At 46.8% G+C, this 25477-nt stretch overlaps 1 protein-coding gene across 7 annotated transcripts in view; it reads right to left on the bottom strand.

Annotated features, from left to right (window-relative positions):
• TXNDC16 (thioredoxin domain containing 16) overlaps positions 1-25477 on the bottom strand; it is an 82550-nt gene that overhangs the window by 56486 nt on the left and 587 nt on the right. The window contains exons 2-7 of one of the 7 annotated variants that reach the window (XM_073350120.2): positions 24157-24400; positions 10654-10702; positions 8177-9027; positions 3647-3850; positions 2240-2340; positions 1174-1247 (exon numbers count right to left, since the gene is read on the bottom strand). In XM_073350120.2, the coding sequence (XP_073206221.1) occupies positions 1174-1247; positions 2240-2340; positions 3647-3815 (344 nt within the window). In that variant the 5' untranslated portion in view covers positions 3816-3850; positions 8177-9027; positions 10654-10702; positions 24157-24400. Of the gene's footprint in view, positions 1-1173; positions 1248-2239; positions 2341-3646; positions 3851-8176; positions 9028-10653; positions 10703-24156; positions 25401-25477 lie in introns of those variants that run through there. The other 6 variants (XM_073350119.2, XM_073350127.2, XM_073350128.2 and 3 more) reach the window with 6 other exon arrangements.

Here is a 25477-nt window from a genome sequence, read left to right as displayed (position 1 = left end):
TTTGTCAGGTATGGAGTCTGATCAGTGGTGAGCAAATGTAACCCATGCTTACTCCGAGTGGTGCTCTGACCCCCTCTAGTGGTGGCTGGGCCACACAGGGTAGAGCTGACTGGGAATTTTTCATCAAAGTGTTTTTCAACTGAAAATCCAATTTTCACAAAATATTTTTGCCAAATATTTTCAGTTTTCCACCATGAAAATCTAAATGAAATATTTCATTTTTGATCAGGTCAATAGGTCCTGAGCCATGCAGTGCCTCGTGGGAGTTGTAATTTGGGTGCCTCATGCCCCCATTCTCCTCCATGGGCCAGGCTCCCTGGCTGGACTACATTTCCCATGATGCATCATGGTCCGCCCTCTGGCTGAACCTCTACAGTGCATCAAGGGAGTCATATAACCATGGGAGATGCAGTCCAGTTTTTTTCCCCCAAATGAAATCCTGCAGTCTAGCAGACTCTCGTCTCTATTCCTTGTAACTTCAGCCTCCTGGTTTGTTAAAAAAGAAACCAAAAAAGTGTTCGCTTATACACCAGTTCTTGGTGTAAAATGACTGCAGTTGCCTTGTATAAATATTTGTTTCCTCCAAAATAACACCAAGCAACTTATCTCCAACAAAGTCAAGAAAATCACACTAAATTCACCCAGGCACCTCTTGTATGGTCTAACCCCTTCCTCCCATTCCCGTCTAGTACTATTACAGGGCAATGATCTATCTAGGGATACCTAATCCTACCTGGGCATGGGAAGGGGAGGGCGGGGACCAGATGACCTCTTGAGGTCCCTTCCAGCCTTACATTTCCAGGACTCTATAAGAGTGACTTGTGGTATCCATTCCATCTATTCACCTAAATCACAATTTTAAATTGAATCTTCCATGCTGATTCATCATTGAAAGATAAAGGTTCCTCCCTGTACTTCCTGGATAATCTGAGAGGCTTCTAGGACTGGCAGACAGCTTGTCTACTACTTACGGGCCTGATCTAAAAATGGAGCTCTTTCCACTAGTTTCAAAGGATCATGATGGAAAGAGTCTCCTTCATTGCTACATCCTTCCAGTGCCTGACATGTCAGCTTGCTGACGTGGTTTCCTTAAATCCTTGCAACAGAGAAGCTTTCAAAAAACAATCCACAGTATTTTATTTAGTCACTAGAACGCAATAAAACTCCATTCACCTGAACAGGTATGCTTTCATTAAGGCATTTTCTTTCCCACAGTATCTTGATACCTCTTCTTTGAGACAATTAACCTGGGTACGTAAAACAAGTCGTTATAAATCTCAATGCACAGATACCTACAAATATATAAAGTTGGAAGCATTTTATGGTCCAACTGTATGAAAGAGAACTTTTAAAACCTACTGTATATGCAAAAATGCAATTAAGTGATAATGTGAATGGGATCCAGTGTTACAGATAAGATTTTACAAGCACAGAAGTCAGGAAATTCCAAGTCACGGTTCTCAAACAAACATAATTTAGCTACCTTCATTCAGTTTCACCCAGTTACTCCTATAGGAAGCCCAAACTATGTTTGGATAGCAATGTACTAATCTGCATAGTAGGATAACATTTATGTCTTAATAGAAAAGGCTGAGGAAAATTTCTTTATGCTTCTCCTCAAACTGAAAGCAAGCATGTGAAATTTCAGCCAAAAGGTCATCTCTGAACCTGCCTCAGGATAAGGATTAAAGGTTCAGCTCGTTGAAAAATGTCCGTCCCCCCCACAGTAAATGTAGATTTTTTTTCCAGCCAAAATTTGAATATTGAAAATATAACCGTTTAGAAATGCTGCCATAGTGCCTCCCATTGTCCTCTGTGGGCAGGGCTCGGACTACATCGCCCATGATGCACCATGACCTCCCCTACTGGAGATGGGAGGGGATGTATCATGGGAGTCCCTGGCCATGATCCATGTAGGGAGACTCCTGCACTCACATGGAACCCAACTGAGTTTAATGGAGTTCCATGCAAGCCGGGGGTTTGCCAGCAGAGAGCCAACTGCAGGATCGGGCAGATGACAGCAGCACCTTCCCAGCGAGCAGCCTCGCAATGCTAGTGCTGGAGTATAGAGAGAATTATCTGCTGTCAACACATTAATACATCTGTTACGCAGACAGTGACAGCATAACCACCTGTATGGAGAACTGTCCCATGTGCCCATGTGATCAGAATTACGGCCCCACCAGATAACAGACATCTACATTTCTCAGCTAGGAAAATAAATGACATGTTCATTTACCTTCACCACTGAAATCCCATAGTCCTGGAGCGCTCCAACTGAGTTCTCTAGCTGTTCCAGAAACAGACGGGCACCTGGAGAAACTGAAACACCAATAAGAGCTGTAAAAAGAAAAGGAGGACTTGTGGCACCTTAGAGACTAACCAATTTATTAGAGCATGAGCTTTCGTGAGCTACAGCTCACTTCATCGGATGCATACTGTGGAAAATACAGTGGGGAGATTTTATATACACAGAGAACATGAGACAATGGGTATTACCAGACACACTGTAACAAGAGTGACCAGGAAAGGTGAGCTATTACCAGCAGGCGGGGGGGGGGGGGGGGGAGAGGGACAGATGACACACAACATGGGACCTTTTGTAGTGATAATCAAGGTGGGCCATTTCCAGCACTTTACCAGAACAGTTGGAGGGGAAATAAACATGGGGAAATAGTTTTACTTTGTGTAATGACGCATCCACTCCCAGTCTTTATTCAAGCCTAAGTTAATTGTATCCAGTTTGCAAATTAATTCCAATTCAGCAGTCTCTTTTTCCACTGTATGCATTCGATGAAGTGAGCTGTAGCTCACGAAAGCTTATGCTCTAATAAATTGGTTAGTCTCTAAGATGCCACAAGTCCTCCTGTTCTTTTTGCGAACACAGACTAACACGGCTGCTACTCTGAAACCTGTCATTATGCAAGGCAATAAGAGCTGGTTTCTCTGTATCTCTGGTCCTCTTGATTATCAGGTAGAGTAGCTAGAACAAAACCTAATGTCACCTAATCTCTCTGGACCAGACTGAGTTACCCTTACTCGCACTGAGTAGTATCTTGCTCCACAAGTTTCCCCACTGATTTCAGCAGGGCTACTTGTGGCATAAGCTACTCGTCAACACAGATACAGGTATGACAAGCTGGCCTTATTTGCCTCAGTTTCCCATTTTACAGAGAGGGGCAGTGTTACTTCCTCTTCCCCCAAGGAGGCACTTTTGGAGAGAAATACAACCCCCTTTCAGCAAGCTAGTCCACAAGAGGAGTTCCTTATGCGCACACAGAGCGCCGATGAAGGCAACAGGGTCTGACAAAGACACAGGGATCTTCCCAGGCCGCTCAACCTACAGGTTGGATGCCTCCAACAGGAACAACAATAGGAAAGTGCTCCCCTCCTCACATTTCTGTGATCACCGGGAATATGCAGGGGGTTTGGTAAATTCCTGCTCTAAGAGGTGTTCTGTCAAACTATTTAGGGTTTCAACTTTTCCAAGAACTGTGACCATTTGATTTGCGCCATTGCCAAAGAGGCCTTTTCCACAGCTACAATGTTATTCCCTCTCACAAGCACGTGAAACATTCCCCTCGAGTTGCTTATTTCTCCTGCGAAGCCAGGATAATGAGAACCCCCACGCATTTAAAATACATACCGTCTCGACTAAAATAAACTAGGGATGCTCTTCCCGGCTGCAAGCTACCAAAATACTCCTGGGGGCTCAGCTCTTGCAGTGTATTTGCATTTCTTGCCGCAGACATGTAACAAGTACATAACAGGAGGAGAGAGCAGCAAGAAAGCCTTCCGTTCATTTGGGGGAGCATGATTTCCTCAGTTAAAGTCACTGCAGAAGCCACGTCTGGAAAAAAAAAAATGTGCTTGCTGTTTACATAGATTTCCAGATCTGTGACTGTAATTTACAAATGTGACGAGGCCAATAAACACCAACGATTAAAATGCGAGTTTATCTAACTGTAAAAATAGCAGATGGATTCAGTTACAGCAAAGCTAATGTTGATTACAATTGCAGGCCGTTCCTGTTTCTTATTAATTACATTTGCAACTGCAAAACCCTCTGTGGTTGTGGTTTGGGGCTGGGGATTTTTGTTTAGTTGGTTTGGTTTTGGTTTTTTTGAGATGGTTAGAGAAAGTCAAGTGTCCAGCAATGAAAACAGTGCCCACCTACATACAGATATTTCAGATCACAACTCCCCCTCCCCAGTTTCTTGTTAGTAACTGATTAGGATCAAACTAGCTTCACACACTCTACTGATCATGACTTGCATGAACAAAGAGCTTCCCAAAAGGCCTGATTAGCTGTTTCTTTACTCCAGTTTTACACCAGTTCCATTAGAGTGAAATCACGGTAACACAAGGGCCAGCCAAGCCTTTTTACTGGGCACAAATTGTTTAAGAAGAGAACAGACACGTGAGATATTTATTGCATTTCCCCCTCATCCACGCACAGAAGGTGAAAGTCACACCCTCTTCTCCTTGAGGCAAAGCTGGAGTGGGGACCTCTATGAAACTTTGGGAGCTGGATCTAGCCTCCAACTTTTTTGCGCAGGATGTAGGCCAGCCCTGCAGTTGCAATTGCCATCCCTGGACCGGCACAGGGGCCAGAGCTCCTGCAGCAGGATCTGTGTAACCAGTAGCGGCTCCCCCTCTCCGCCCCGCCATGCTGCTTGCTGAGGAGCTGATACAGAACCCCCTGAATCTTAATGGGTTGCTCTCTCCATGGCTGCCCCCCCACCCACACACACACACTAGCAACGCTGCAACGTGGCTCTGTTGGGGAGCCTCCCACAGACCCTTGGCCTTTGGGTGAGCTCGACCCAGCAAAAATCATGCATCCAGTTCATCAAACCTCCCAAAGCTACGGAGTGCTGTTCTTCTATCCAGAACCAACACATATAATAAGGAATCTTTGCAAGAACATTGCAGGATTAGAAAATGTCACCCATATTTGATTCTCCTGTGTAATAGATTCATAGATTCATAGATATTAAGGTCAGAAGGGACCATTATGATCATTTAGTTTGAATTCCTGCACAATGCAGGCCACAGAATCTGACCCATCCACTCCTGCAATAAACATCTCACCTATGTCTGGGCTATTGAAGTCCTCAAATCATGGTTTAAAGACGTCAAGGTGCAGAGAATCCTCCAGCAAGTGGCCCGTGCCCCATGCTACAGAGGAAGGTGAAAAACCCCCAGGGCCTCTTCCAATCTGGCCTGGAGGAAAATTCCTTCCCGACCCCAAATATAGCGATCAGCTGAACCCTGAGCATGTGGGCAAGATTCACCAGCCAGATACCCAGGAAAGAATTCTCTGTAGTAACTCAGATTCCACCCCATCTAACATCCCATCACAGGCCATTGGGCCTATTTACTATGAATAGTTAAAGATCAATTAATTGCCAAAATCATGTTATCCCATCATACCAGCTCCTCCATAAACTTATCGAGTTTAATCTTGAAGCCAGATAGGTCTTTTGCCCCCACTGCTTCCCTTGGAAGGCTATTCCAGAACTTCACTCCTCTGATGGTTAGAAACCTTCATCTAATTTCTAGTCTAAACTTCCCGATGGCCAGTTTATATCCATTTGTTCTTGTGCCAAATTGGTACTGAGCTTAAATAATTCCTCTCCCTATCCGGTATTTATCCCTCTGATATATTTAGAGAGAGCAATCATATCTCCCCTCAACCTTCTTTTGGTTAGGCTAAACAAGCCAAGCTCCTTGAGTCTCCTTTCATAAGACAGGTTTTCCATTCCTCAGATCATCCTAGTAGCCCTTCTCTGTACCTGTTCCAGTTTGAATTCATCCTTCTTAAACATGGGAGACCAGAACTGCACACAGTATTCCAGGTGAGGTCTCACCAGTGCCTTGTATAACAGTACTAAAACCTCCTTATCTCTACTGGAAATACCTCACCTGATGCATCCCAAGACCAGATTAGCTTTTTTCACTGGCCACATCACATTGGTGGCTCATAGTCATCCTGTGGTCAACCAATACTCCAAGGTCCTTCTCCTCCTCCGTTACTTCTAATTGATGCGTCCCCAGCTTATAACTAAAATTCTTGTTATTAATCCCTAAATGCATGACCTTGCACTTCTCACTATTAAATTTCATTCTATTACTATTACTCCAGTTTACAAGGTCATCCAGATCCTCCTGTAGGATATCCCGGTCTCTCTCTAAATTGGCAATACCTCCCAGCTTTGTATCATCCGCAAACTTTATTAGCACACTCCCACCTTTTGTGCCGAGGTCAGTAATAAAAAGATTAAATAAGATTGGTCCCAAAACCGATCCCTGAGGAACTCCACTGGTAACCTCTCTCCAGTCTGACAGTTCACCTTTCAGTATGATCCCCTGTAGTCTCCCTTTTAACCAATTCCTTATCCACCTTTCAATTTTTATATTGATCCCCATCTTTTCCAATTTAACTAACAATTCCCCATGTGGCACCGTATCAAACGCCTTACTGAAATTTAGGTAAATTAGATCCACTGCGTTTCTTTTGTCTAATAAATCTGTTACTTTCTCAAAGAAGGAGATCAGGTTGGTTTGACAAGATCTACCTTTTGTAAAACCATGTTGTATTTTGTCCTAGGGTTTGTAATGTTTGTTTGCAATATACGATTCAGCCACTAGATGTCACTGCTCGCTGTATAGTGTTCCAAACTAGGTGTGGTCCCCTGGCAAACAAGGGAGACAAAGCTGGGATTCAAGCTGCATAGAAGCCCCTTTGTTTTGCACTATAGCTGCAGATGATTTCTTTACTCAACACCTCCTGTTTAGGACAGACCATGAGACCGTATATTGTGACATCTGTGCTCCCAGCTATTAGGGCTGCCAATTTTGGTTGGACGCATTTCTGGAGGTTTCATCACATGACATAATCTTTAATTAAAGATTAATCTTTGAATCCTGGAGACTCCAGAACAATCCTGGAAGGTTGGCAACCCCAACAAACTGAGGCTGTTATAGCAGTAGTGCTCAAAAACAAACAAAAAATCCGGCCACCCTCCAACAGCAGAGATAGTTAGCAAAGAGACAGAGCCACCTAATCTTCAGGTTCTCGCTCTGTGTTCAAGTACTCTGCCTTTCCTGCTCTCTGCATGGAAAACAGGACACTTTAAAAAACACGTACACACAAATTCCACTTTATAGTAAGTAGGCTTCGAAGGATTAGATTTTTATTGGTAAACGTCAATAAACATTGATTGCACCGCACACACACTAACCCATGAAAATATATTTCCTTCTATAATAATCTAAATGTACAGGTAGGTGAAGTAAGCAAAATGCTGTTTGAGAACTTAAGAGTCAAAACTGAGTGATTTAGACTTTTGAATTAGGCTGGTTACAAAGAGACTAGCAAATGAACAGTAAAAACAGGTATGATTTGTTGAATTAAGGATATTTCCTTTGTATAGTTTGATACGTGATATTGACAATTTATTTACATGGTTTATAAAGCCTTAACTGTTGAATCTCAATGTCTAAATAATTGTCTGACCCTTCCCCAGCATTTCATGCAACTGTAAATGTAAATTGTAAATGTAAATTGTAAATGAAAATGTAAATTGATACAAAGAGAAAAAATGCTTAAAAATATGTTGATATTATCCATCAAAATTATAAAAATCTAATTCGACCAAGCTGAATAATAAGCACCGCCATCAGTACATGCCATTGTATCTGTCTGCTCCTTGTTGAGTGATGCTTAATATCCAGGGGCATAAGAAGTACTCCTGGGAGAATTCTGCACCAAAAAAATTAAAATTCTGTACCAAAAAATGAGAAATTCTGTGCACAATATTTTAAAATTCTGCATATTTTATTTGTCAAAACAACACTATATAATCATGCCAGTTTCAATTATTTTGGTAATTTATTTCAAAATACCTGTCAGTAAGTATGTCTGTAACAGTACAGACAAAAAGAAAAGGAGGACTTGTGGCACCTTAGAGACTAACCAATTTATTTGAGCATAAGCTTTCGTGAGCTGCCACAAGTCCTCCTTTTCTTTTTGCGGATACAGACTAACACGGCTGCTACTCTGAAACCTGTCATAGTACAGACAAAAAAATTCCTCCAGAAGTAGAGAGTTAAAAAAAACCCTATGACAACCAGTTCCTGTTTCTCTGCGCCCTCCGCCCCAGAGACCTACCATGGACGCCCAAGGATCCAGAGGGAGAAACAGCCTGATGCTGGGTCCCGGGTTCATGGGGAGTTCCCTGCACACCTCCTCTTTCCTTCAGGGCTGCCAGGAACCCTCCAGCTCCTTCCCTCTCCCGCCCCCGGCAGTGTCTTCTATTTGTGAGCTGGGCTCTGCTGGGTCCAGCGGCCCATAGTGGCAGTCAGCAGCTCTGCAGCCCATTTCTGAAGGGGGGAAAAGGAAAGTCTGCACACACAACATTAATTTCTGCACAAATTCTGCATTGCGCAGTGGTGCAGAATTCCCACAGGAGTAAAAAAGAATGCACTCTCCACCAGCTACTTAAACTTGTCTCCTAAAAACAGACATTGTTTTTAATACTGCCTGAAAAACACAGGCTGCAGTTTTAAACACGTTCCAACATTTTTTTCAAATTAGTATAATTCTTTATTATTATTATTTCTGTCACTGTGGTGCCTAGAGAAGCAGCTAGGAAGCACACAGAATCTGACCCAAAACTCACTGCAATCAACAGAAGGATTTCTACTGGCCTCCATGGGCTTTGAATCAGGCCCTAATAAAGTACAGAGACGACGGCTCTGGAAACCCCTTAGACAGAGCAGAAGAATTTCGTTCTCATTTGAGAGGCTCTGATGATCTCCTCCCTGTTTGTAAAGTAACTGGAGTTAACTTTGCTCTGCTGTCTTGTTTGTTCCCCTGCATCAGGGACGGCTTGTTGATCAGGAAGAGCATTTGCAAGGCAGCATCATTGTTTGGTCGCGGGGAAAAGAGAGCAGCGTCCTTCTCTCCGTGGTTTGGAGGAAGCAGAGTGTGACAGATCAGGGGCTCCACCAGCCAGGGCACTATGGGAGCCGCCGAGGGGAGACATTACATGCTTAAAGTTTTATACCTAGAAGATTTTAAGCGTTTGACATTTTTAAGATGTTTACAAGACCCCACCCTCTCTCAACCCCCCAGTGCTCTTTCCCTGTTATGTCCAGTCCCATCGTCCCACGCACTGCTTGGCCACGTCTACTGTGATCCTGCACACCCCACCCTGGGACCCTACCCACCCTCAGCAATGACCAGCCTTTCCAGGCCTTCCTGTGGCCTGGCAAGATCTCCCAGGCACCTGTTCTCTGCCACTCCTCATGCTCCCCAGTAGCTGCCATCTCGTTCAGGCCCTTGGGCTTCTTCCAAGCATCCCTCCATCTCCCCCATTATTCTTCCCTCCTCTCTATCTGCTCCTCCAGCTGTCTGCTTGATCCCACCCACATCTCTTCTAGTCCCTACCTGCACACATCTGTCCCGCACACACACACACATTCCCTCTATGGCTCCCCAGACCCCTTCAATCCATTACATGTCCCCCATGCCCACTCTCATTTGCCCACATTTCACACTCTCTACCCCCTTTCAATTTGTTGGTAACCGGACCCCAAGACCCCGCCCCCATCACTTACTCCTCTCCGCCCCATCCCTGTCACTCCCTGGATTGTCTCCACCTCCCTCTCCCACCCCCACCCCCCAACTGGGCTCCCTCTGCTTTGGGGCTGGGACGGGAGCTACTGCAGCCTGACAAGGAGCCTGCTTGCAGTGAGGAGGCAGCCCCGGCTGAGCAGGGGCTGGTGTGGGTTAATAATCTGGCTAACCGGACTTTTGGGTCCAGTCAGTATACCTGACTGGACACTTCAAGGTTCCCTTTTCGACCGGACTTTCCAGTCGAAAACTGGGCACCTGGCAACCCTATGCCCACGGGGTCTCCTGCATCACCCTCCATGGCCCACCAGTGTCCTGCATCCCCCTCCACTTGCCCCTTCTGCAGAGCCCCACAGTCCAAGATCAGAGAGCCCAACTCCATGCTAATGCTTGATGTGCCCCTTACCTCCAGTCGACCGCCTTTCCAATCCCCTCCCTCTCCCCCCATGCCCTCCTTCTGGACTCCTGCCCCCTGGATCCGCCCCTGCTTACCTTCCCCCTGTCCATGACCCCCAGCGCTGGCTCACTCCAACAGTGACTGCAGCAAAGGCTGGAGTCAGCAGAAGGTCAGTTTAAATTATAAATGTTTACGTTATTTCTACTGTAAATAGTGCTCTCTGTGCATGTCAAACCAGCTCTTTATAACTTGGGAATTCCCCAAATACCACCCCACCCCAAAATCAACTCAAAGGCACCTCTCCCCCAGCAAGGCCAATAAAACAAACAGGGAGGCTGGACACCAAACCCTTCTGGAGACAGGATGAGTTCACCTCCCCCTCAAAAAAGAAAGAATTAGGGCATTTTCCAGTGACAGAGACACTTTTGAGACACTGTAACTTTCAAATCTCTCTCTGAATTTCACCAAACTTCCCAAAAATTCCCATCCCAGGGATGAGATGTGGCAGGTGGAATGCTGGGGGGCTCTGTGTCTTTTTTGAGAAAGCTGGGACGTGGAGGGGAGTATTTTAAAAAGTCAGATTTACAGGGGGGAAGTCTAAGTTCGGCTTTACCTGTGGGTCAATTCCTGCTGCTTTGTAATGAAGTATCCTGAAAGGAGGCCTAGAAGTAAATAAGAGTGGGAATGAATAGGGAAACGGACACCAGGCCTTATTCTCCACAGTCTTGCACCTTGCATCATCATTTACACCTTTGCAAGACGATTGTATTATTATTATTGAATTCCTGCAGCTCCCAGGAGCCCCAATCATAGACAAGAACGCCATTGTGCTAGGAACAAACAATTATATCGTGTTCCTTTGTAATCTGGTAGCATTTCACATCCACTCAGCGGTAGTATTAATCATCAATCAGGGTGCAAGGCACTGGAGAATCAACCCACACGGCCAAAGCAAGAGCTAGCTAGAGTCCAAGCCTTGTCCACATTCAGCAAGAGCCCTAACTCAGCCATTAGTGCCTGGTAGTGGCACAAGTGGGGATTCACCCACGAAAGCTCATGCTCCAATACATCGGTTAGTCTCTAAGGTGCCACAGGACTCTTTGCCGCTTTTAATTAACACAAAAGAACAGGAGGACTAGTGGCACCTTAGAGACTAACCAATTTATTTGAGCATAAGCTTTCGTGAGCTACAGCTCACTTCATCGGATGCATTCGAAGGCTCATGCTCAAACAAATTGGTTAGTCTCTAAGGTGCCACTAGTCCTCCTTTTCTTTTTGTGGATACAGACTAACACGGCTGCTACTCTGAAACCCTTAATTAACACACTTTGCCTTTATGCGGTGTAATTGTAGCCCTGTCGGGGGCAGGATATTACGGAGACAAGGTGGGTGAGGTCATATCTTTTATTGGACCAACTTCAGCTGGTGAGAGAGAGACCAGCTTTCCAGCCCCACAGAGCTCTTTGTCGGGTCTGGGAAAGGAATTCCCAGCCTCAGAGCAGAATGCAAGGTGGAACAGATTGTTTAGGGTAAGTCGTTAGCACATATTGTCAGGGACCATTCAGCATAGCGTGGCCCGTTAACACCTCTTCAGTCATAGGACAAAAGGGGGTCAATGGGTTACAGACGGCTGTAACAAGCCATAAATCCAGTGTTCTAGAACAAAAGTTCGTCCAAGAAAAGATTTAATAATTTTATTAATGTAAGCAGAGTCAGGATGAGCTCCACCCTGACATCTGGTGGTGAGGTGTGGCAAGTTGTGGAAAAGAACTTTAGGGGCCAATTTCATTTGCATAGGCACACCCACCCTGCCTAGAATGAGGCCATAGCTGCCCAAATGGTCACTTTGGCTGCTGTGGGATCCCCAGTGTCTCTGTTATTGGGGCAGGAAGAATAAATTGTTATTACCCTGATTATGGGAACTGTGCTTGGAACTGTACTTGGCCTTTTGTTATGATGGAGGGACTCACCATCAACTGAATAGCACTCGCTAGGCAAGGGCCATGGGTTCCAAAACTCTGTGAATGGAGAGAGGCTGGGGACAAGTATTAATACTTGGTGGCATGGGCCCCTTAGTGAGGGTCTTACATGCTAATTGCACTTCCTCCTCTCTCCACTGTAGAATATCAGAGCTAATTTTGATTTCATTAGAAATCTAGTTACAGGCTGCTGAGCTCACTTTGGGCTAATGGTGCACCAGCACTGAGGCTTCCCTACTACAAGCTGAATTCACCAAAGAGCTGAACTGACTAAGAGCTGAAATCACTGAGTGTTGTGTTAAGTAGTGGGGGAGCCTGAAGATCTATTGTGGAGCAGTTTGTGGGACAGCTGGAGTGCCTTGTGGACAGGCTGGTAGAGCAGTTCATAGGACAGCGGGAGCAGCTGGTGGGGCGCGGAGCGGTTCGTGGATGGCTGGACGGCGGGAGCTGCATGTGGGGAGCGGAGCTGAGCGAAGCAGTTCGTGGGGCGGCTGGCGGAGCGGAGCAGAGCGAAGGCCTATGGAGCTGTGGGGCGGTCAGCTTCAGATCATGTAAGGTGCCTCTTACCTCTGCCCCCATCTCCAGCCAGGTTGGGAGGCAAAGCTCTGTAGATAAACTTTCGAACTCTGGGGCTGCCCTGACCAGGGACAGAGACTTTTGGGTCGTTGGACTTTTGGGACTTTGGGTGATTTGGGGTTGCTGGACTCAAGAACCAAAGGGAAAAGGGCATGCCCCAATTTGCTTGGAGTGGGTTTTTTGCTCATGGGTTGTGTTATGAATCCTGTTGGTGGCATTTCCCCAACATAATGCCACATTGTTTCTCTCTGTTATTAAAAGGCTTTTTGCTACACTCAGACTATGTGCTTGCGAGAAGGGAAGTATTGCCTCTTGGAGGCGCCCAGCGGGGGTGGTATATATTTGTCCCAGGTGGGGTGGGGGCTCGAGCCGGTTTGCATTGTGCTATTGCAATGGACCCCCTAGATATTGAACCCGGCCCTTGTTGCTGCCAACTCTGATGGGCAGAAGGGTTACATTAAGATAATGTTGAAATAAAAAGGAAACGGTACAGAGTTCAAGCACAGAAGTTTCTGGTTATCAGGGAATAAGGTACAGATTATCAAGGGGTGCGAAATTCGGTTAGGAGCTGGTGGCATAAGGAATACATAATCTGCAATCTCCCTGATTGGGGGTAAAAGTTTAACCGGTCAAAGCACAGACATTGAGATATGGGGGTATGTTGTCCATACAGTGGCTATGTTCAGGTGTGGAGTAGAATGAGCAGATACAATGATGGGGATGGATCTACCCTCCTTTGGTGGGATTTAATGTTCATTGAGTTTATGGTTCCAGTTCATACGGTCCAATGGAAAAAGCCTCTCAGTCCCTTTCCCACAGTGGATGCACGATGTCGTTATTACTTCGCCCACCTTGTCTCTATAGTTTGCCTTTGTCCAGCCTGAGGGGTCAGCACCAGTTTGGCTGCACAGATAGATGAGTCTGAGCTATTCCCAAATGGAGCCAGAGCCTTCAGTGACAGGCACTTTCGACATGCAGGTAGATAAACTGGACAGCCAGATACAAATGGAGAGTGGAGAAATGCTTAGATGTGGGGCACTTCTAACGTTGTAGTTAGGTAAATAAGAACTGGACTTTGTACAGAAGATGTAAGAGAGGAAGCCGGGTTACTTCTGTAAAGTTGCTGGAATCAGTTCTCCCCCCATTTACGTGGGTGCAAATCTGACCGTGACAAAGACAGAACAGGCCCTGAGATGCGGCAGGAGTGGTTTCCTGTAAATGTGAGCAGAGAGCAGTCACCCACAGCAAGCCAAGATAAGAGCAAACACGGGAAGCCCCTGCGTATGACAGCACTCGGATATTGCCCTGGCCGGGGATGGGCTTTGGATGGGGGATTTTACCTGAAGGATAATTTGGGACTTGCATCAGGGGAACATGGTGCAGCAAGAGTGGAAGAGCTGGTATAGAAAGGGCTCAAGTTCTTATATCGCCATGTCAGCCCCAGCTCGGCCTCCTCCCCAAAAGCTCCCCCCCCCCGCACTCCACCCCCTCTGTGCCCCAAGGCCCCACTTGGCCTCTTCCCCAGAGGGCCCCCCCCGCCTGCTGCTTGCACCTCTCCATTCCCTCCCCCCAAACCCCTCCAGCTGCCGCTTGTGCCTCTCCGCCCCGTCCCCTGAGCTGGAAAGGAGCGAGCGGCAGGCAGGGGGGCCTCAGGGAAACAGGCGGAGTGGGGGACAGACAAGGTGCAGCATGGGCAGAACCCCGGGGGAAGAAGCCAAGGGGAGCAGGGCCTCAGAGCAGAGCAGGGGTGGAGCATGGGCGGGGCCCCGGTCCGCATGCCTGTGGCCCCCCCACTTCTCGGGAGCTTCCGCCGCGCTCCAAAGATGGCAGGGGGAGGGAGGGAGAAACTGATACTGGGAGTTGAGTCGGGGGGAGACTGGGCCTGGGTAAGGATGGGAGTGGGAGCCAAATGGGAGCCAGAGACAAGCTGGGCAAGAAGACAAGGCTGGGAACCAGGGAGGGAAATGGAGGGTGATGGCTGGGAGCCATGGGTGGGCAGGGAGACTGAGATAAGATGAGGAGCTGGGGGGAGACTGGAACCAGTGGGAAGGAGGGAGAAGGGAGACAGGTCTGAGGAGGAGCTGGGATGTGGGAGGAGAATTGGGACTGGCAGGGCAAAGGGACTGGGACAAAAAGCTGAGGGGGGCACTGAGATTGGATGAGTCCAGAGAGAAAGGCTGGGACTGAGAACCAGCGGGGTGTAAAATGTGTGTGGGGAGGTGTGATGGGGCATCTGCCCCACACTGGCCCATAAGGGGTTAATAGAGACCTAGGGAGATTGCGCAGCAGGCAGCCAATCGGAGAGGGGCTGTGAGGAGCAGCCTGTCAGGGCTGGGCTGGCCCATATAAGAAGGGCTGCAGACGAGAGAGCAGCTTCAGTTGCTCCCTGTAGCTTGAGGGGGGAGAACTGGCTACCTTGCAGGCTGAAGGCAGAAAGCACCCTGGACCGACCAGTGCTGCAGGCAGAGACCCAGGGAGCTAAAGGCAGCTCCTGGCGGGCTGCAGGGATCTGCAGGCTGAGGCCACGGGGAAGTGGCCCAGGGAAATCTACTGAGGAGTCAGAGGGGATGCAGCAAGTGATGGCTATCTACAGGGTCTGTGGGCCGGGGCCTGGAGTACTGGGGTGCCGTGGAGGAAGTGGCCAAACATTGGGCTGCAGTTGCCACTTGGGGAAGTGGCTGGACAGTGGACTGCAGTTCCCCTGGAAGGGGGGAGCACTGAGTGTGGCAGAGCTGAAGGGCTGTGTCCTGGAGAGGGCATTGTGGTCCTGGGAATGACACAGGTCCAGGAGCAGAAGTGGCGGCGGTGAGACCTCACCAGAAGAAGGCACACTGGCTAGCAGAGCTAACCCCCAGGACAAGCCAGTAGGAGACATTGCAGTGTGAGTCGCAAATTGTCAGAGGAGGACAACTGGGTGCTAGGATGGGGACAGAGACAAATCAGGGTGTTGAACTGGGACTGGTTGGGCAAGGAGAGCGGGGACAAGAGGGCAGGAGGACTGGGAATGGCTGGGTAAGGAGACCGGTAATGGGAGCAAGGGACAGACTGGGACTGGGAGCCAAGGAGGAAAAGAGTGGGAACTGGGAGCCAATGGGTGTGGGGAGACTGAGATCAGATAAGGAGCTGGGGAGGGGATTGGACCTAGCTGAGCATGGAGTGTGGGTCTGGGAACCAGTAGGACAAGGGAAGGAGGTGAGGGGGAGGAGGAGATTAGGAGAAGGAGCTGGAAGGGGGGGGAGGAAAGCACTGAGTTTGGATGAGGAGCCCGGGAAGGGAGACTGAGGGAGCCTTTGGGTTGCGCAATGTTGTGGGGGGGGCAGAGTGAGTGGGGGAAGGGTGGAACTGGGGCTGGTTGGGCAAGGAGTGGAAGTAAGAGCAGAGGCCAGAGGGAGACTGAGAATGGGATGGGGAGTCCAAAAGGGTGACTCTAGGACCAGGACCAGGCAGAAGGGGCCAAGCTTGAGGGGAATGGGCAGAAGAGTCTGTACCCACTGAAGAACACACCTTTCCAGAGCCTGGAATGGAAGATTCCTTCTTCTCACCATTCCTCTGCTGTCAGCAAATATCTGCAAACCTCACTGGCAAAGTGTTCAATCCCCAGCGAGAGCTGGTCCACATAGAGGATGACAACCTACTACTGCTGTCACTTACTACTTTAGCTCAAGTGGCATGGATCTGTACAGTAGAGCTAAAGGTTCCGACCATGCACATTTCAATGTGATGCCACGTGATGGAATTTCTGGGATTTTTATTTTTTTTAGAAAAACCTGAGAAATGACACACACAAAACTTGTTAAAAACATTAGTAAGGTTGCAGAGTTGTGTGCGCAAAAGTTAGAATATGTCAGAATTTAGGTTGCCAGGGCAACCTTATTCTCCTCCCCCTGTGCATTTTGATACGATCTTTAATTACATGACCACATTCTATTTGTTTCTACAGGACCCTCGCCTCACTCAGTGCATAGGCTGGACCTGCTCTGGGGATGAATCAGGATCTGCAGTGAAGGAGGCTGTTGTCTGAAGGACCCTCCCTCACTGCGTGTTCCTCATTTTCTGAGTGCTTGACTTGAGGCCCTGGGGTATGATTTGCAGAAGTGCTGAGCACTCAGCTACAACTGAAGTCAATGGAAGATGTGCTTTGAACTAGGGCTGTTGATTAATCGCAGTTAACTCACGCAATTAACTCCAAAAAATTAATTGTGATTAATTGCAGTTTTAATCACACTGTTAAACAGAATACCAATTGAAATTTATTAAATATTTTGGATGTTTTTCTACGTTTTCATATATATTGATTTCAATTACAACACAGAATACAAAGTGTGTATTTTTTATTACAAATATTTGCACTGTAAAAATGATAAACAGAAGAAATTGTATTTTTCAATTCACCTCATACAAGTACTGTAGTGTAATCTTTGTCATGAAAGTTGAACTTACAAATGTAGATTTTTTTGTTACATAACTACACTCAAACAAAACAATGTAAAACTTTAGATCCTACAAGTCCACTCAGACCTAGTTCTTGTTCAGCCAGTCGCTCAGTCAAACAAGTTTGTTTACATTTGCAGGAGGTAATGCTGCCCTCTTCTTTATGTTACCAGAAAGTGAGAACAGACATTTGCCTGGCACTTTTGTAGCTGGCATTGCAAGGTATTTACATGCAAGATAGGCTAAATATTCGTATGCCCCTTCATGCTTTACCACCATTCCACAGGACATGTTTCCATGCCAATGACGCTCGTTAAAAAAATAATACGTTAATTAAATTTGTGACTGAACCCCTTGGGGGAGAATTGCATGTCCCCTGCTCTGTTTTATCCACATTCTGACATATATTTCATGTTCTAGCAGTCTCGGATGATGACACAGCACATGTTGTTCATTTTAAGAACACTTTCACTACAGATTTGACAAAATGCAAAGAGGGCACCAATGTGAGATTTCTAAAGATAGCTACAGCACTCGACCAAAGGTTTAAGAATCTGAAGTGCCTTCCAAAATCTGAGAGGGATGAGGTGTGAAGCGTGCTTTCAGGTCTTAAAAGAGCAACACTGATACGGAAACTACAGAACCCAAACCACCAAAAAAGAAAATCAACCTTCTGCTGGTGGCATCTGACTCAGATGGTGAAAATGAACATGCATCAGTCTGCACTGCTTTGGATTGTTATCAAGCAGAATCCGTCATCAGTATGGGCACATGTCCTCTGGAATGGTGGCTGAAGCATGAAGGGACATATGAATCTTTAGCACATCTGGCACATAAATATCTTGCGACGCTGGCTACAACAGTGCCATGCGAACGCCTATTCTCACTTTCAGGGGATATTGTAAACAAGAAGGGGGCAGCATTATCTCCTGCAAATGTAAACAAACTTGTTTGCCTGAGTGATTGGCTGAACAAGGAGTAGGACTGAGCGGACTTGCAGGCTCTAAAATTTTACATTGTTTTATTTTTGAATGCAGTTTTTTTGTACGTAATCCTACATTTAAGTTCAACTTTCATGATAAAGAGATTGCACTACAGTACTTGTATTAGGTGAACTGAAAAATACTATCTCTTGTTTTTTTACAGTGCAAATACTTGTAACCAAAAATAAATATAAAATGAGCACTGCACACTTTATTTTCTGTTGTAATTGAAATCAATATATTTGAAAATGTAGAAAACATTCAAAAATATGTAAACACATGATATTCTATTGTTTAACAGTGCTATTACTCGCAATTAATTTTTTAATCATGTGATTAATTGTGATTTTAATTGCTTGACAGCCCTACTTAGAGCATTACAGAGCTAATGTTAGGTACTCTGAAAAAATCAGGTCCTAGGAGTCTCAAACTGAGCACCCAAAATTAGCGAACACTTTTGACCTGAATATCTCTGTTCTCCATTTGTAAAATGGGTTTAATACCCCCGCACCTCACAGGGTTTTGTGAAGATAGATTAATGTTTGTGAAACACTCGGATACTAGAGTAGTGACATCCTAGAAAATCCCATGAGGAAATATATAATTCTGCCTTCAAAAAGCAAGGATTGAATAGTGGTCAGTTAAAAAAGACTAGGAGCCACACATTGAGCAGCAAGGAGAAAACAAAGTACTGAATAGCTACTGATTGACTGAGCACCGTCCATCCTGTGCACTGAATGAGGCAGAGGTCCTGTGGAAAAAACAGAATGTGATCCTGTAACTAAAGACTATCTCGTAATGCATATGCACAAGCAGGTCAAATTGAGATTGCCCAGGCAACCTTAGTTCTGGCATTTCCTAACTTTTGAGTACTTGACTTTGCAACCTTAATAATGTTCCTTTAATATTTGTGTGTGTGTAAGTAATGTTTGTTTTTTGGGGGGCTGAGTGAAACCTCACTGAAGGTAGAAGAGCTGCCTCTTCATTGAGGATAAGTGTAAAAACAATCAAGCTTCTTTCTACAATAGATAGCTGAAGCAATAGAAGCCGCCACTCAAAAGACAGGCCACGCCCAAAGCTGGTCAGGAATCTGCGCTATATGGGTGGAGGAGTTTGAATGCAAATGCAGGGGGCGAGGTATTCTTGGAGGGAGATCTGTGTGTGAGAGAAGGAGCAGAAACACCACAGACGTATACAGATGGCAGCAAGGAAGCCCCAGAGACAGACAGACAGAAGCACTTTGTAGTGTGAACCTAGGAAAAAGCAAAGAACAAGAGAGCTTTGTGGGCACAGTACTGGCTGGAAAGAGGCTTGGGACTATAAGCAAATGGAATCAAACAGCTGGAGACAGTTTGATTCCCAGTGTATTCAGGGGAATAGGACTTTGTACATTCTTGTAAATAAACAGGATTGCATCATGGACATACCAGACTACATCAATTTCTCCTCCTAACAGAAATAACCCACAAGACCCAGAATATTGATTATTCACTTGAGTCCAAAGGGGTAATTATTATATATTTGGAGGGCACAGTTATGAGTATGAATCTGTTCCTTTCTGTCAACTGTCCTGCAGAACAGGTCCAGATACTACATACTGTGTTTTGACCTTGGAGCTATGTGCAGATGTGGTCGCCCCATCTCAAAAAAGATATATAGGAATTGGAAAAGATTCAGAAAAGGGCAACAAAAATGATTAGGGTATGGAACAGCTTCCGTATAAGGAGAGATTAGTAAGACTGGAACTTTTCAGCTTGGAAAAGAGACTACTAAGGGGGGATATGACAGAGGTCTATAAAATCATGACTGGTGTGGAGAAAGTAAATAAGGACGTGTAATTTACTCCTTCTCATACCACAAGAACTAGGGGTCACCCAATGAAATTAATAGGCAGCAGGTTTAAAACAAAAGGAAGTATTTTTTCACACAATGCACAGTCAACCTGTGGAACTCCTTGCCAGGGGATGTTGTGAAGGCCAAGACTATAACAGGGTTCAGAAAAACTAGATAAATTCATGGAGGATAGGTCCATCAATGACTATTAGCCGGGATGGGCAGGAATGGTGTCCCTAGCCTCTGTTTGCCAGAAGCAGGGAATGGGCAACGGGATGGATCACTTGATCATTACCTGTTCTGTTCATTCCCTCTAGGGCACCTGGCATTGGCCACTGTCGGAATACAGGATACTGGGCTAGATGGACCTTTGGTTTGACCCAGTGTGATGATGTTGACATAATCTGGGACCGCATAGATTATTGTTTCAACCAAGCTCCTGTAGTGGCAACAAAACTTGTATAAGGGGAGTCAAATAAGTTGTCTAGGACAAGGTTATGGTTTGCTGGTTATGATTATGCTGTCTATATGTGTGTATAATTTTCGTAGTTAAAGTTATGAATAGTGGCTCTCTACTGTCTGTATTTCAAACTTATACTATGCTTCTGCGTGATACCCCAGACAAGTTGGTGTCAGCTCTGCCTAGCCTGCCTGATGGCCCATTAAGGACCATCAGCTACACAATTGACCCATTGAGAGAAGGCAGACAGGCCTTGTGACTCAGCAAACTATGCAGGGACTTGCCCATGTGACTCCAAACTCCATTTTGCTGTAATTTTCCACAGTAAGAACAAAGAGGTGTTCTTACACTTATAAAAGGCTGATGCCTCATCTCCATCTTGTCTTTAATCCTGCTTCATACCTCTGGAGGAACTTTGCTACGCTGAAGCTCTGAACAAAGGACTGAAAGACCCATCCCAGCTGTGGATGTTCTCCAGAGACTTGATTTGAACCTGCAGTTTATCCCATCACTGCTACAAGCCTGAACCAAGAACTTTGCCATGACTGTATGTAACTGATTCCATTTAACCAGTTCTAGCTCTCATCTGCATCTTTTCCCTTTTATGAATAAACCTTTAGATTTTAGATTCTAAAGGACTGGCAACAGCGTGATTTGTGAGTAAGATCTGATTTGTATATTGACCTGAGTCTGGGGCTTGGTCCTTTGGGATCGAGAGAACCTTTTTGCTTTTCTTGGGGTATTGGTTTTCATAACCATTCATCCCCATAACGAGTGGCACTGATGGTGATACTGGGAAACTGAAGTATCTAAGGAAATTGCTTGTGTGACTTGTGGTTAGCCAGGGGGGTAAAACCAAAGTCCTCTCTGTCTGGCTGGTTTGGTTTGCCTTAGAGTAGGGTTACCATATGTCCGTATTTTCCCGGACATGTCCGGCTTTTTGGTTCTTAAATCGCCATCCGGGAGGAATTTTTAAATATCTAAAAATGTCCAGGATTTTGCCATTATTATTTTTCCACAAAGAAGAGTTGATTATTCAAGAGAGTGAACGCTGATCATTTGAGAAAGTGCCCGCTTTTTCCCCCAGCGCTTGCACCATGAAACAGCTGTTTTGCGTGGCTGGGGGGGGGGGGCGGGGGGGACACGGCGCACTGTGGTGAGGAGGCAGGGCCAGGGTGGGGATTTGGGGAAGGGGTCCAATGGGGCAGGGAGGGGGCAAAATTGGGGAGGGGACTTTGGGGAAGGGGTTAGAATGGGGGCAGGGAAGGGGTAGGGTTGGGGTGGGGGGCGCGAGCAAATACCCCTCCCCTCCCCCCCATAGAGTGTCCTCTTTTTTGAATGTTCAAATATGGTCACCCTACCTTAGAGGTGGAAAAACCCCAGCCTGGGGCTGTAACTGCCCTGCTTGAAGCAATTTGTCCTGAATTGGCACTCTCCGTTGGGTCCCACCAGAACCAGCATGGTTACACCCAGTCTGGCCATTCTTATGTTCTGGTACCAACACTTGTACATTGCTGATTTCAGTGGGGCTTGTGTGTTCAGCTCAGGGTGGAATCTGGCCCATAGTATTTATTCCAAAGATAAACAAGAGCTGGCAAGAGCCAATGGGTTGTGCCTCCACCAGAAATGCAATTTACAATTTTCCTTTCACTCAGACTGGAACGACCATGTTTTCCAAGCAGGTTCCAGTCCTGGCTCCAGCTTTGGCTGTGATTGATTTAGTCAGTGTGATTTTCCAAAAGCGATTAGTGGTTTGGGACGGGTTGATTAAGCTTAAGACACCTACCCCCTGAAAATCAGGCCCCGAGGGTGTCTCCAGTTGGACACCCAAAACCAGTGACCACTAGCCATAGTGGAAAATGGGGCCTACGTACGCTGTCTGCAACATGCTGATTTGTTACTTTATTATTTGTATTACAGTAGATCCCCCATGCTTCAACTAAGACGAGGGCCCCATTGCACAAGGCGTTGTACATAGTAAAACAGCCCTGGCCCCCACCCCCACAGAGCTCCCAAAACAAAGGGTTGGAAGAGGAACACACAGAGGTGAAATAATTTCTCCACGGTCAGGATTAGAACCCAGGTCTCGGACGTTTAACCAATGCTCTGTCCGTTAGAACACACTGCCTTCCGAGCTCTTCACTGGCTGGTTTTTGGTTACAATGTATAGTTCTTAAAATGCTCTGGCTAAAGAAGACTATTTGTACATAGTGTTTATTAATATTTCATCCGCTTTGAAACAGGGAATGCAAGCACTCTGGTAAATGCATTGGCCATGTAGTTTCATTGTGGTATCTGTAATTATTCTATCGCCTTTACAGATATTCAACTCCTGCTCAGGGTGAGCAGTCCCTTTACAGTCCATGCTCAAAACAGAGCTGAAGGTAATATTGTCTTACCTAAACTATATCTGAAGGAATAAATCATTGATGCTTTGGCCAGCAATTGAACTTGCATGCCGCCCTTTCAAGGAGCGGGAGTAATAAGACAACGTTGTCACAGTAAATTAAGTCTGGTAACAGAAAGGTAGACAGCGTACATGTACTCACTCTGACTGAGCTCCCACCACTGAGCTAGGCACCTCCCAGTTCAGATCCAAAAACCAAGCCCCAAAGAGCTCCCCATTCTCAGAGGATGGGGGAGGGACTCATCAACAGGGAGGAGGAGTTAAAGGAGGAAAGACTTCAGCCACTTTTGTGAGATTTATGCAGTTAAGAGCTGGTGCAGAATTGTTTCTCTTTGTTAAATATAAATACAAATATACCAAAGTCCTTGCCAGTTTGTTTGCATCACTCAGTTAACTGGTTGTGTCCCAACATTGCAGAGTTTAGTGGAAAGAGCATTGAGTGAGAGTGAGGAAGCTCCAAGTTTTAGTCTTGGATCTGCCACTGACCCCCTGCACAGCCTTACGCATGTCCTTTCATTTCACTGTCTCAGTTTCCCCATTTGTAAAATACTCATTTGTCTCCTTCATGGGGGAGTTGTGAGATTATGCGTATACAGCCCTTTGAATATACAGCTCCGTAGGAATGGGTGTGAAATGCTACCCAATCAGAAGGCTGACACTTTGCATGGATGTGCTTTACACCTAAGGAGCTGGAGAATCAGGCCCATAAAGCACTCTATAAGAGCTACACAATATTATTATTATTAATGTTAGACATTTACACTAGGGTTCTACATCAACTCTTTCCAGGAATCTGTGTGTCCCATGCCATTTCCTGTTTAACCTCTTACTGGTTTTAAATCAATGGAAAAGCAAAAATACACACACAGGGAATTAGAAGATATACAAGCACTCCAGCTGCTTTGATCATTTCCAGGGTGCACATAAGCCCTAAAGCCAGCTGAACTTGTCCCTTTGTGTAGGGGAATCTCTAGGGGGTATCCTATACCCTCTCCTCTGTTACCAACCCCACTTTAAATGACTAGAATTGTTTAAAAGCTAATTTACTTCTCACCCCCAGTGCTGTTTGCATCTCCCTGGCAGCTGGAACAAAGGAAATATCCCTCAGGACACTTTCACTTAGGTTTCACTTTCACTTTCTGGTTCTCACTTCTCAAGTCAGCTCCCTGCAGCATGGTTTGGGTTGCAAAGGCTGCAGGAGCCAATGTTGTCCCATCTGATTACAGTCAAGTGCAAAGCCCCTGTTCACTGATGCATGTTTTTGGATGGAAACAATTTCTGCTCCTGGTCAGGGACTGAAGCTGGCTTGTCTACACATTGCCTCCTGCCCTCTGTCTGCTTGTCCGGCCTGGCCTTAGGGACCCTCCCACTGGAGTCTGTGAAAAGCCCTGCACTGTGAATAGATCAAATGGAGCATGCCCCAGGATGGCTTCGGGGCCTCACTCACCTGGCAGGCGCTATTGCGTGTTTCAGACACCATTTTTTGCCCCGAGGACAGTGGCGTGAAGTTCTCCATCCTTCCCTCCTCTGGCACGGGTGGGATGGGATCACATCAGCCCCGCGTTACCTCCGCTCCTGTGTGTCTCTGGGCCTTTCTTGCCGAGAGTGGTGGCACTGGATGCCTCCAGCGCGCAGGTAACAGGGCTCACTCTTGATAGCAGGAGGACACAGGTGCTGCTCCACAGTTAGGGCTGAAAGACCCAGGCCAAGCTAAACCTTACTGTGCTGGAGATCTAGGTATTACCTATAGCAGTGGGGATCTCTGAGCTACCCCTATAGCAATGGGGATCTCTGAGCTTCCCTATAGCAGTGGGGATCTCTGAGCTTCCCCTATAGCAGTGGGGATCCCTGAGCTACCCCTACAGCTGTGGGGATCTCTGAGCTACCCCTATAGCAGTGGGGATCTCTGAGCTTCCCCTATAGCAGTGGGGATCTCTGAGCTTCCCCTATAGCAGTGGGGATCTCTGAGCTTCCCCTATAGCAGTGGGGATCGCTGACCTTCCCTATAGCTGTGGGGATCTCTGAGCTTCCCCTATAGCAGTGGGGATCCCTGAGCTACCCCTACAGCTGTGGGGATCTCTGAGCTACCCCTATAGCAGTGGGGATCGCTGACCTTCCCTATAGCAGTGGGAATCTCTGAGCTACCCCTATAGCTGTGGGGATCTCTGAGCTTCCCCTATAGCAGTGGGGATCTCTGAGCTACCCCTATAGCAATGGGGATCGCTGACCTTCCCTATAGCAGTGGGAATCTCTGAGCTTCCCCTATAGCAGTGGGGATCTCTGAGCTACCCCTATAGCTGTGGGGATCTCTGAGCTTCCCCTACAGCTGTGGGGATCGCTGACCTTCCCTATAGCGATCTCACCAGCAAACGCTCTATAATAATGGGGATCTGTGGGGTCCGCTATCGCAATGGGGATCTCTGCGCTGCCTCCCCGCAGACCTTGAGCCGCTCCTGTCCCCCGCACAGACCCGCCCGCCCGCACAGGCCTGTCTCCGCGCAGCTGATCCCAGTCCCAGGCAGCGCGCTGCTGCGGCTCGGGAGGGCGCACCGCACAGCGGCGGCTCGCTGAGCCGGGAGAACAAGCCAGGCGGCGAGAGGCGAACAAAGTGAGGGAGGTCGGAAACCGAGTCGGGCGGCGGCGGCAACCCAAGAACAAAACGGAGCCCGGAGAGCCCGCGGAGGGCGGGCCGGCTCTGACTGGCAGGCCCAGCCGCCACCGGCAAGGGCGGAAGGGAGCGGCGCGGGCGGGCCCGGCGGGAGCCAATG

Source organism: Lepidochelys kempii, chromosome 6, assembly GCF_965140285.1.
Source record: "Lepidochelys kempii isolate rLepKem1 chromosome 6, rLepKem1.hap1, whole genome shotgun sequence".
NCBI lineage: Eukaryota > Metazoa > Chordata > Testudines > Cheloniidae > Lepidochelys > Lepidochelys kempii.
This window is presented reverse-complemented; position numbering and strand designations above follow the sequence as displayed.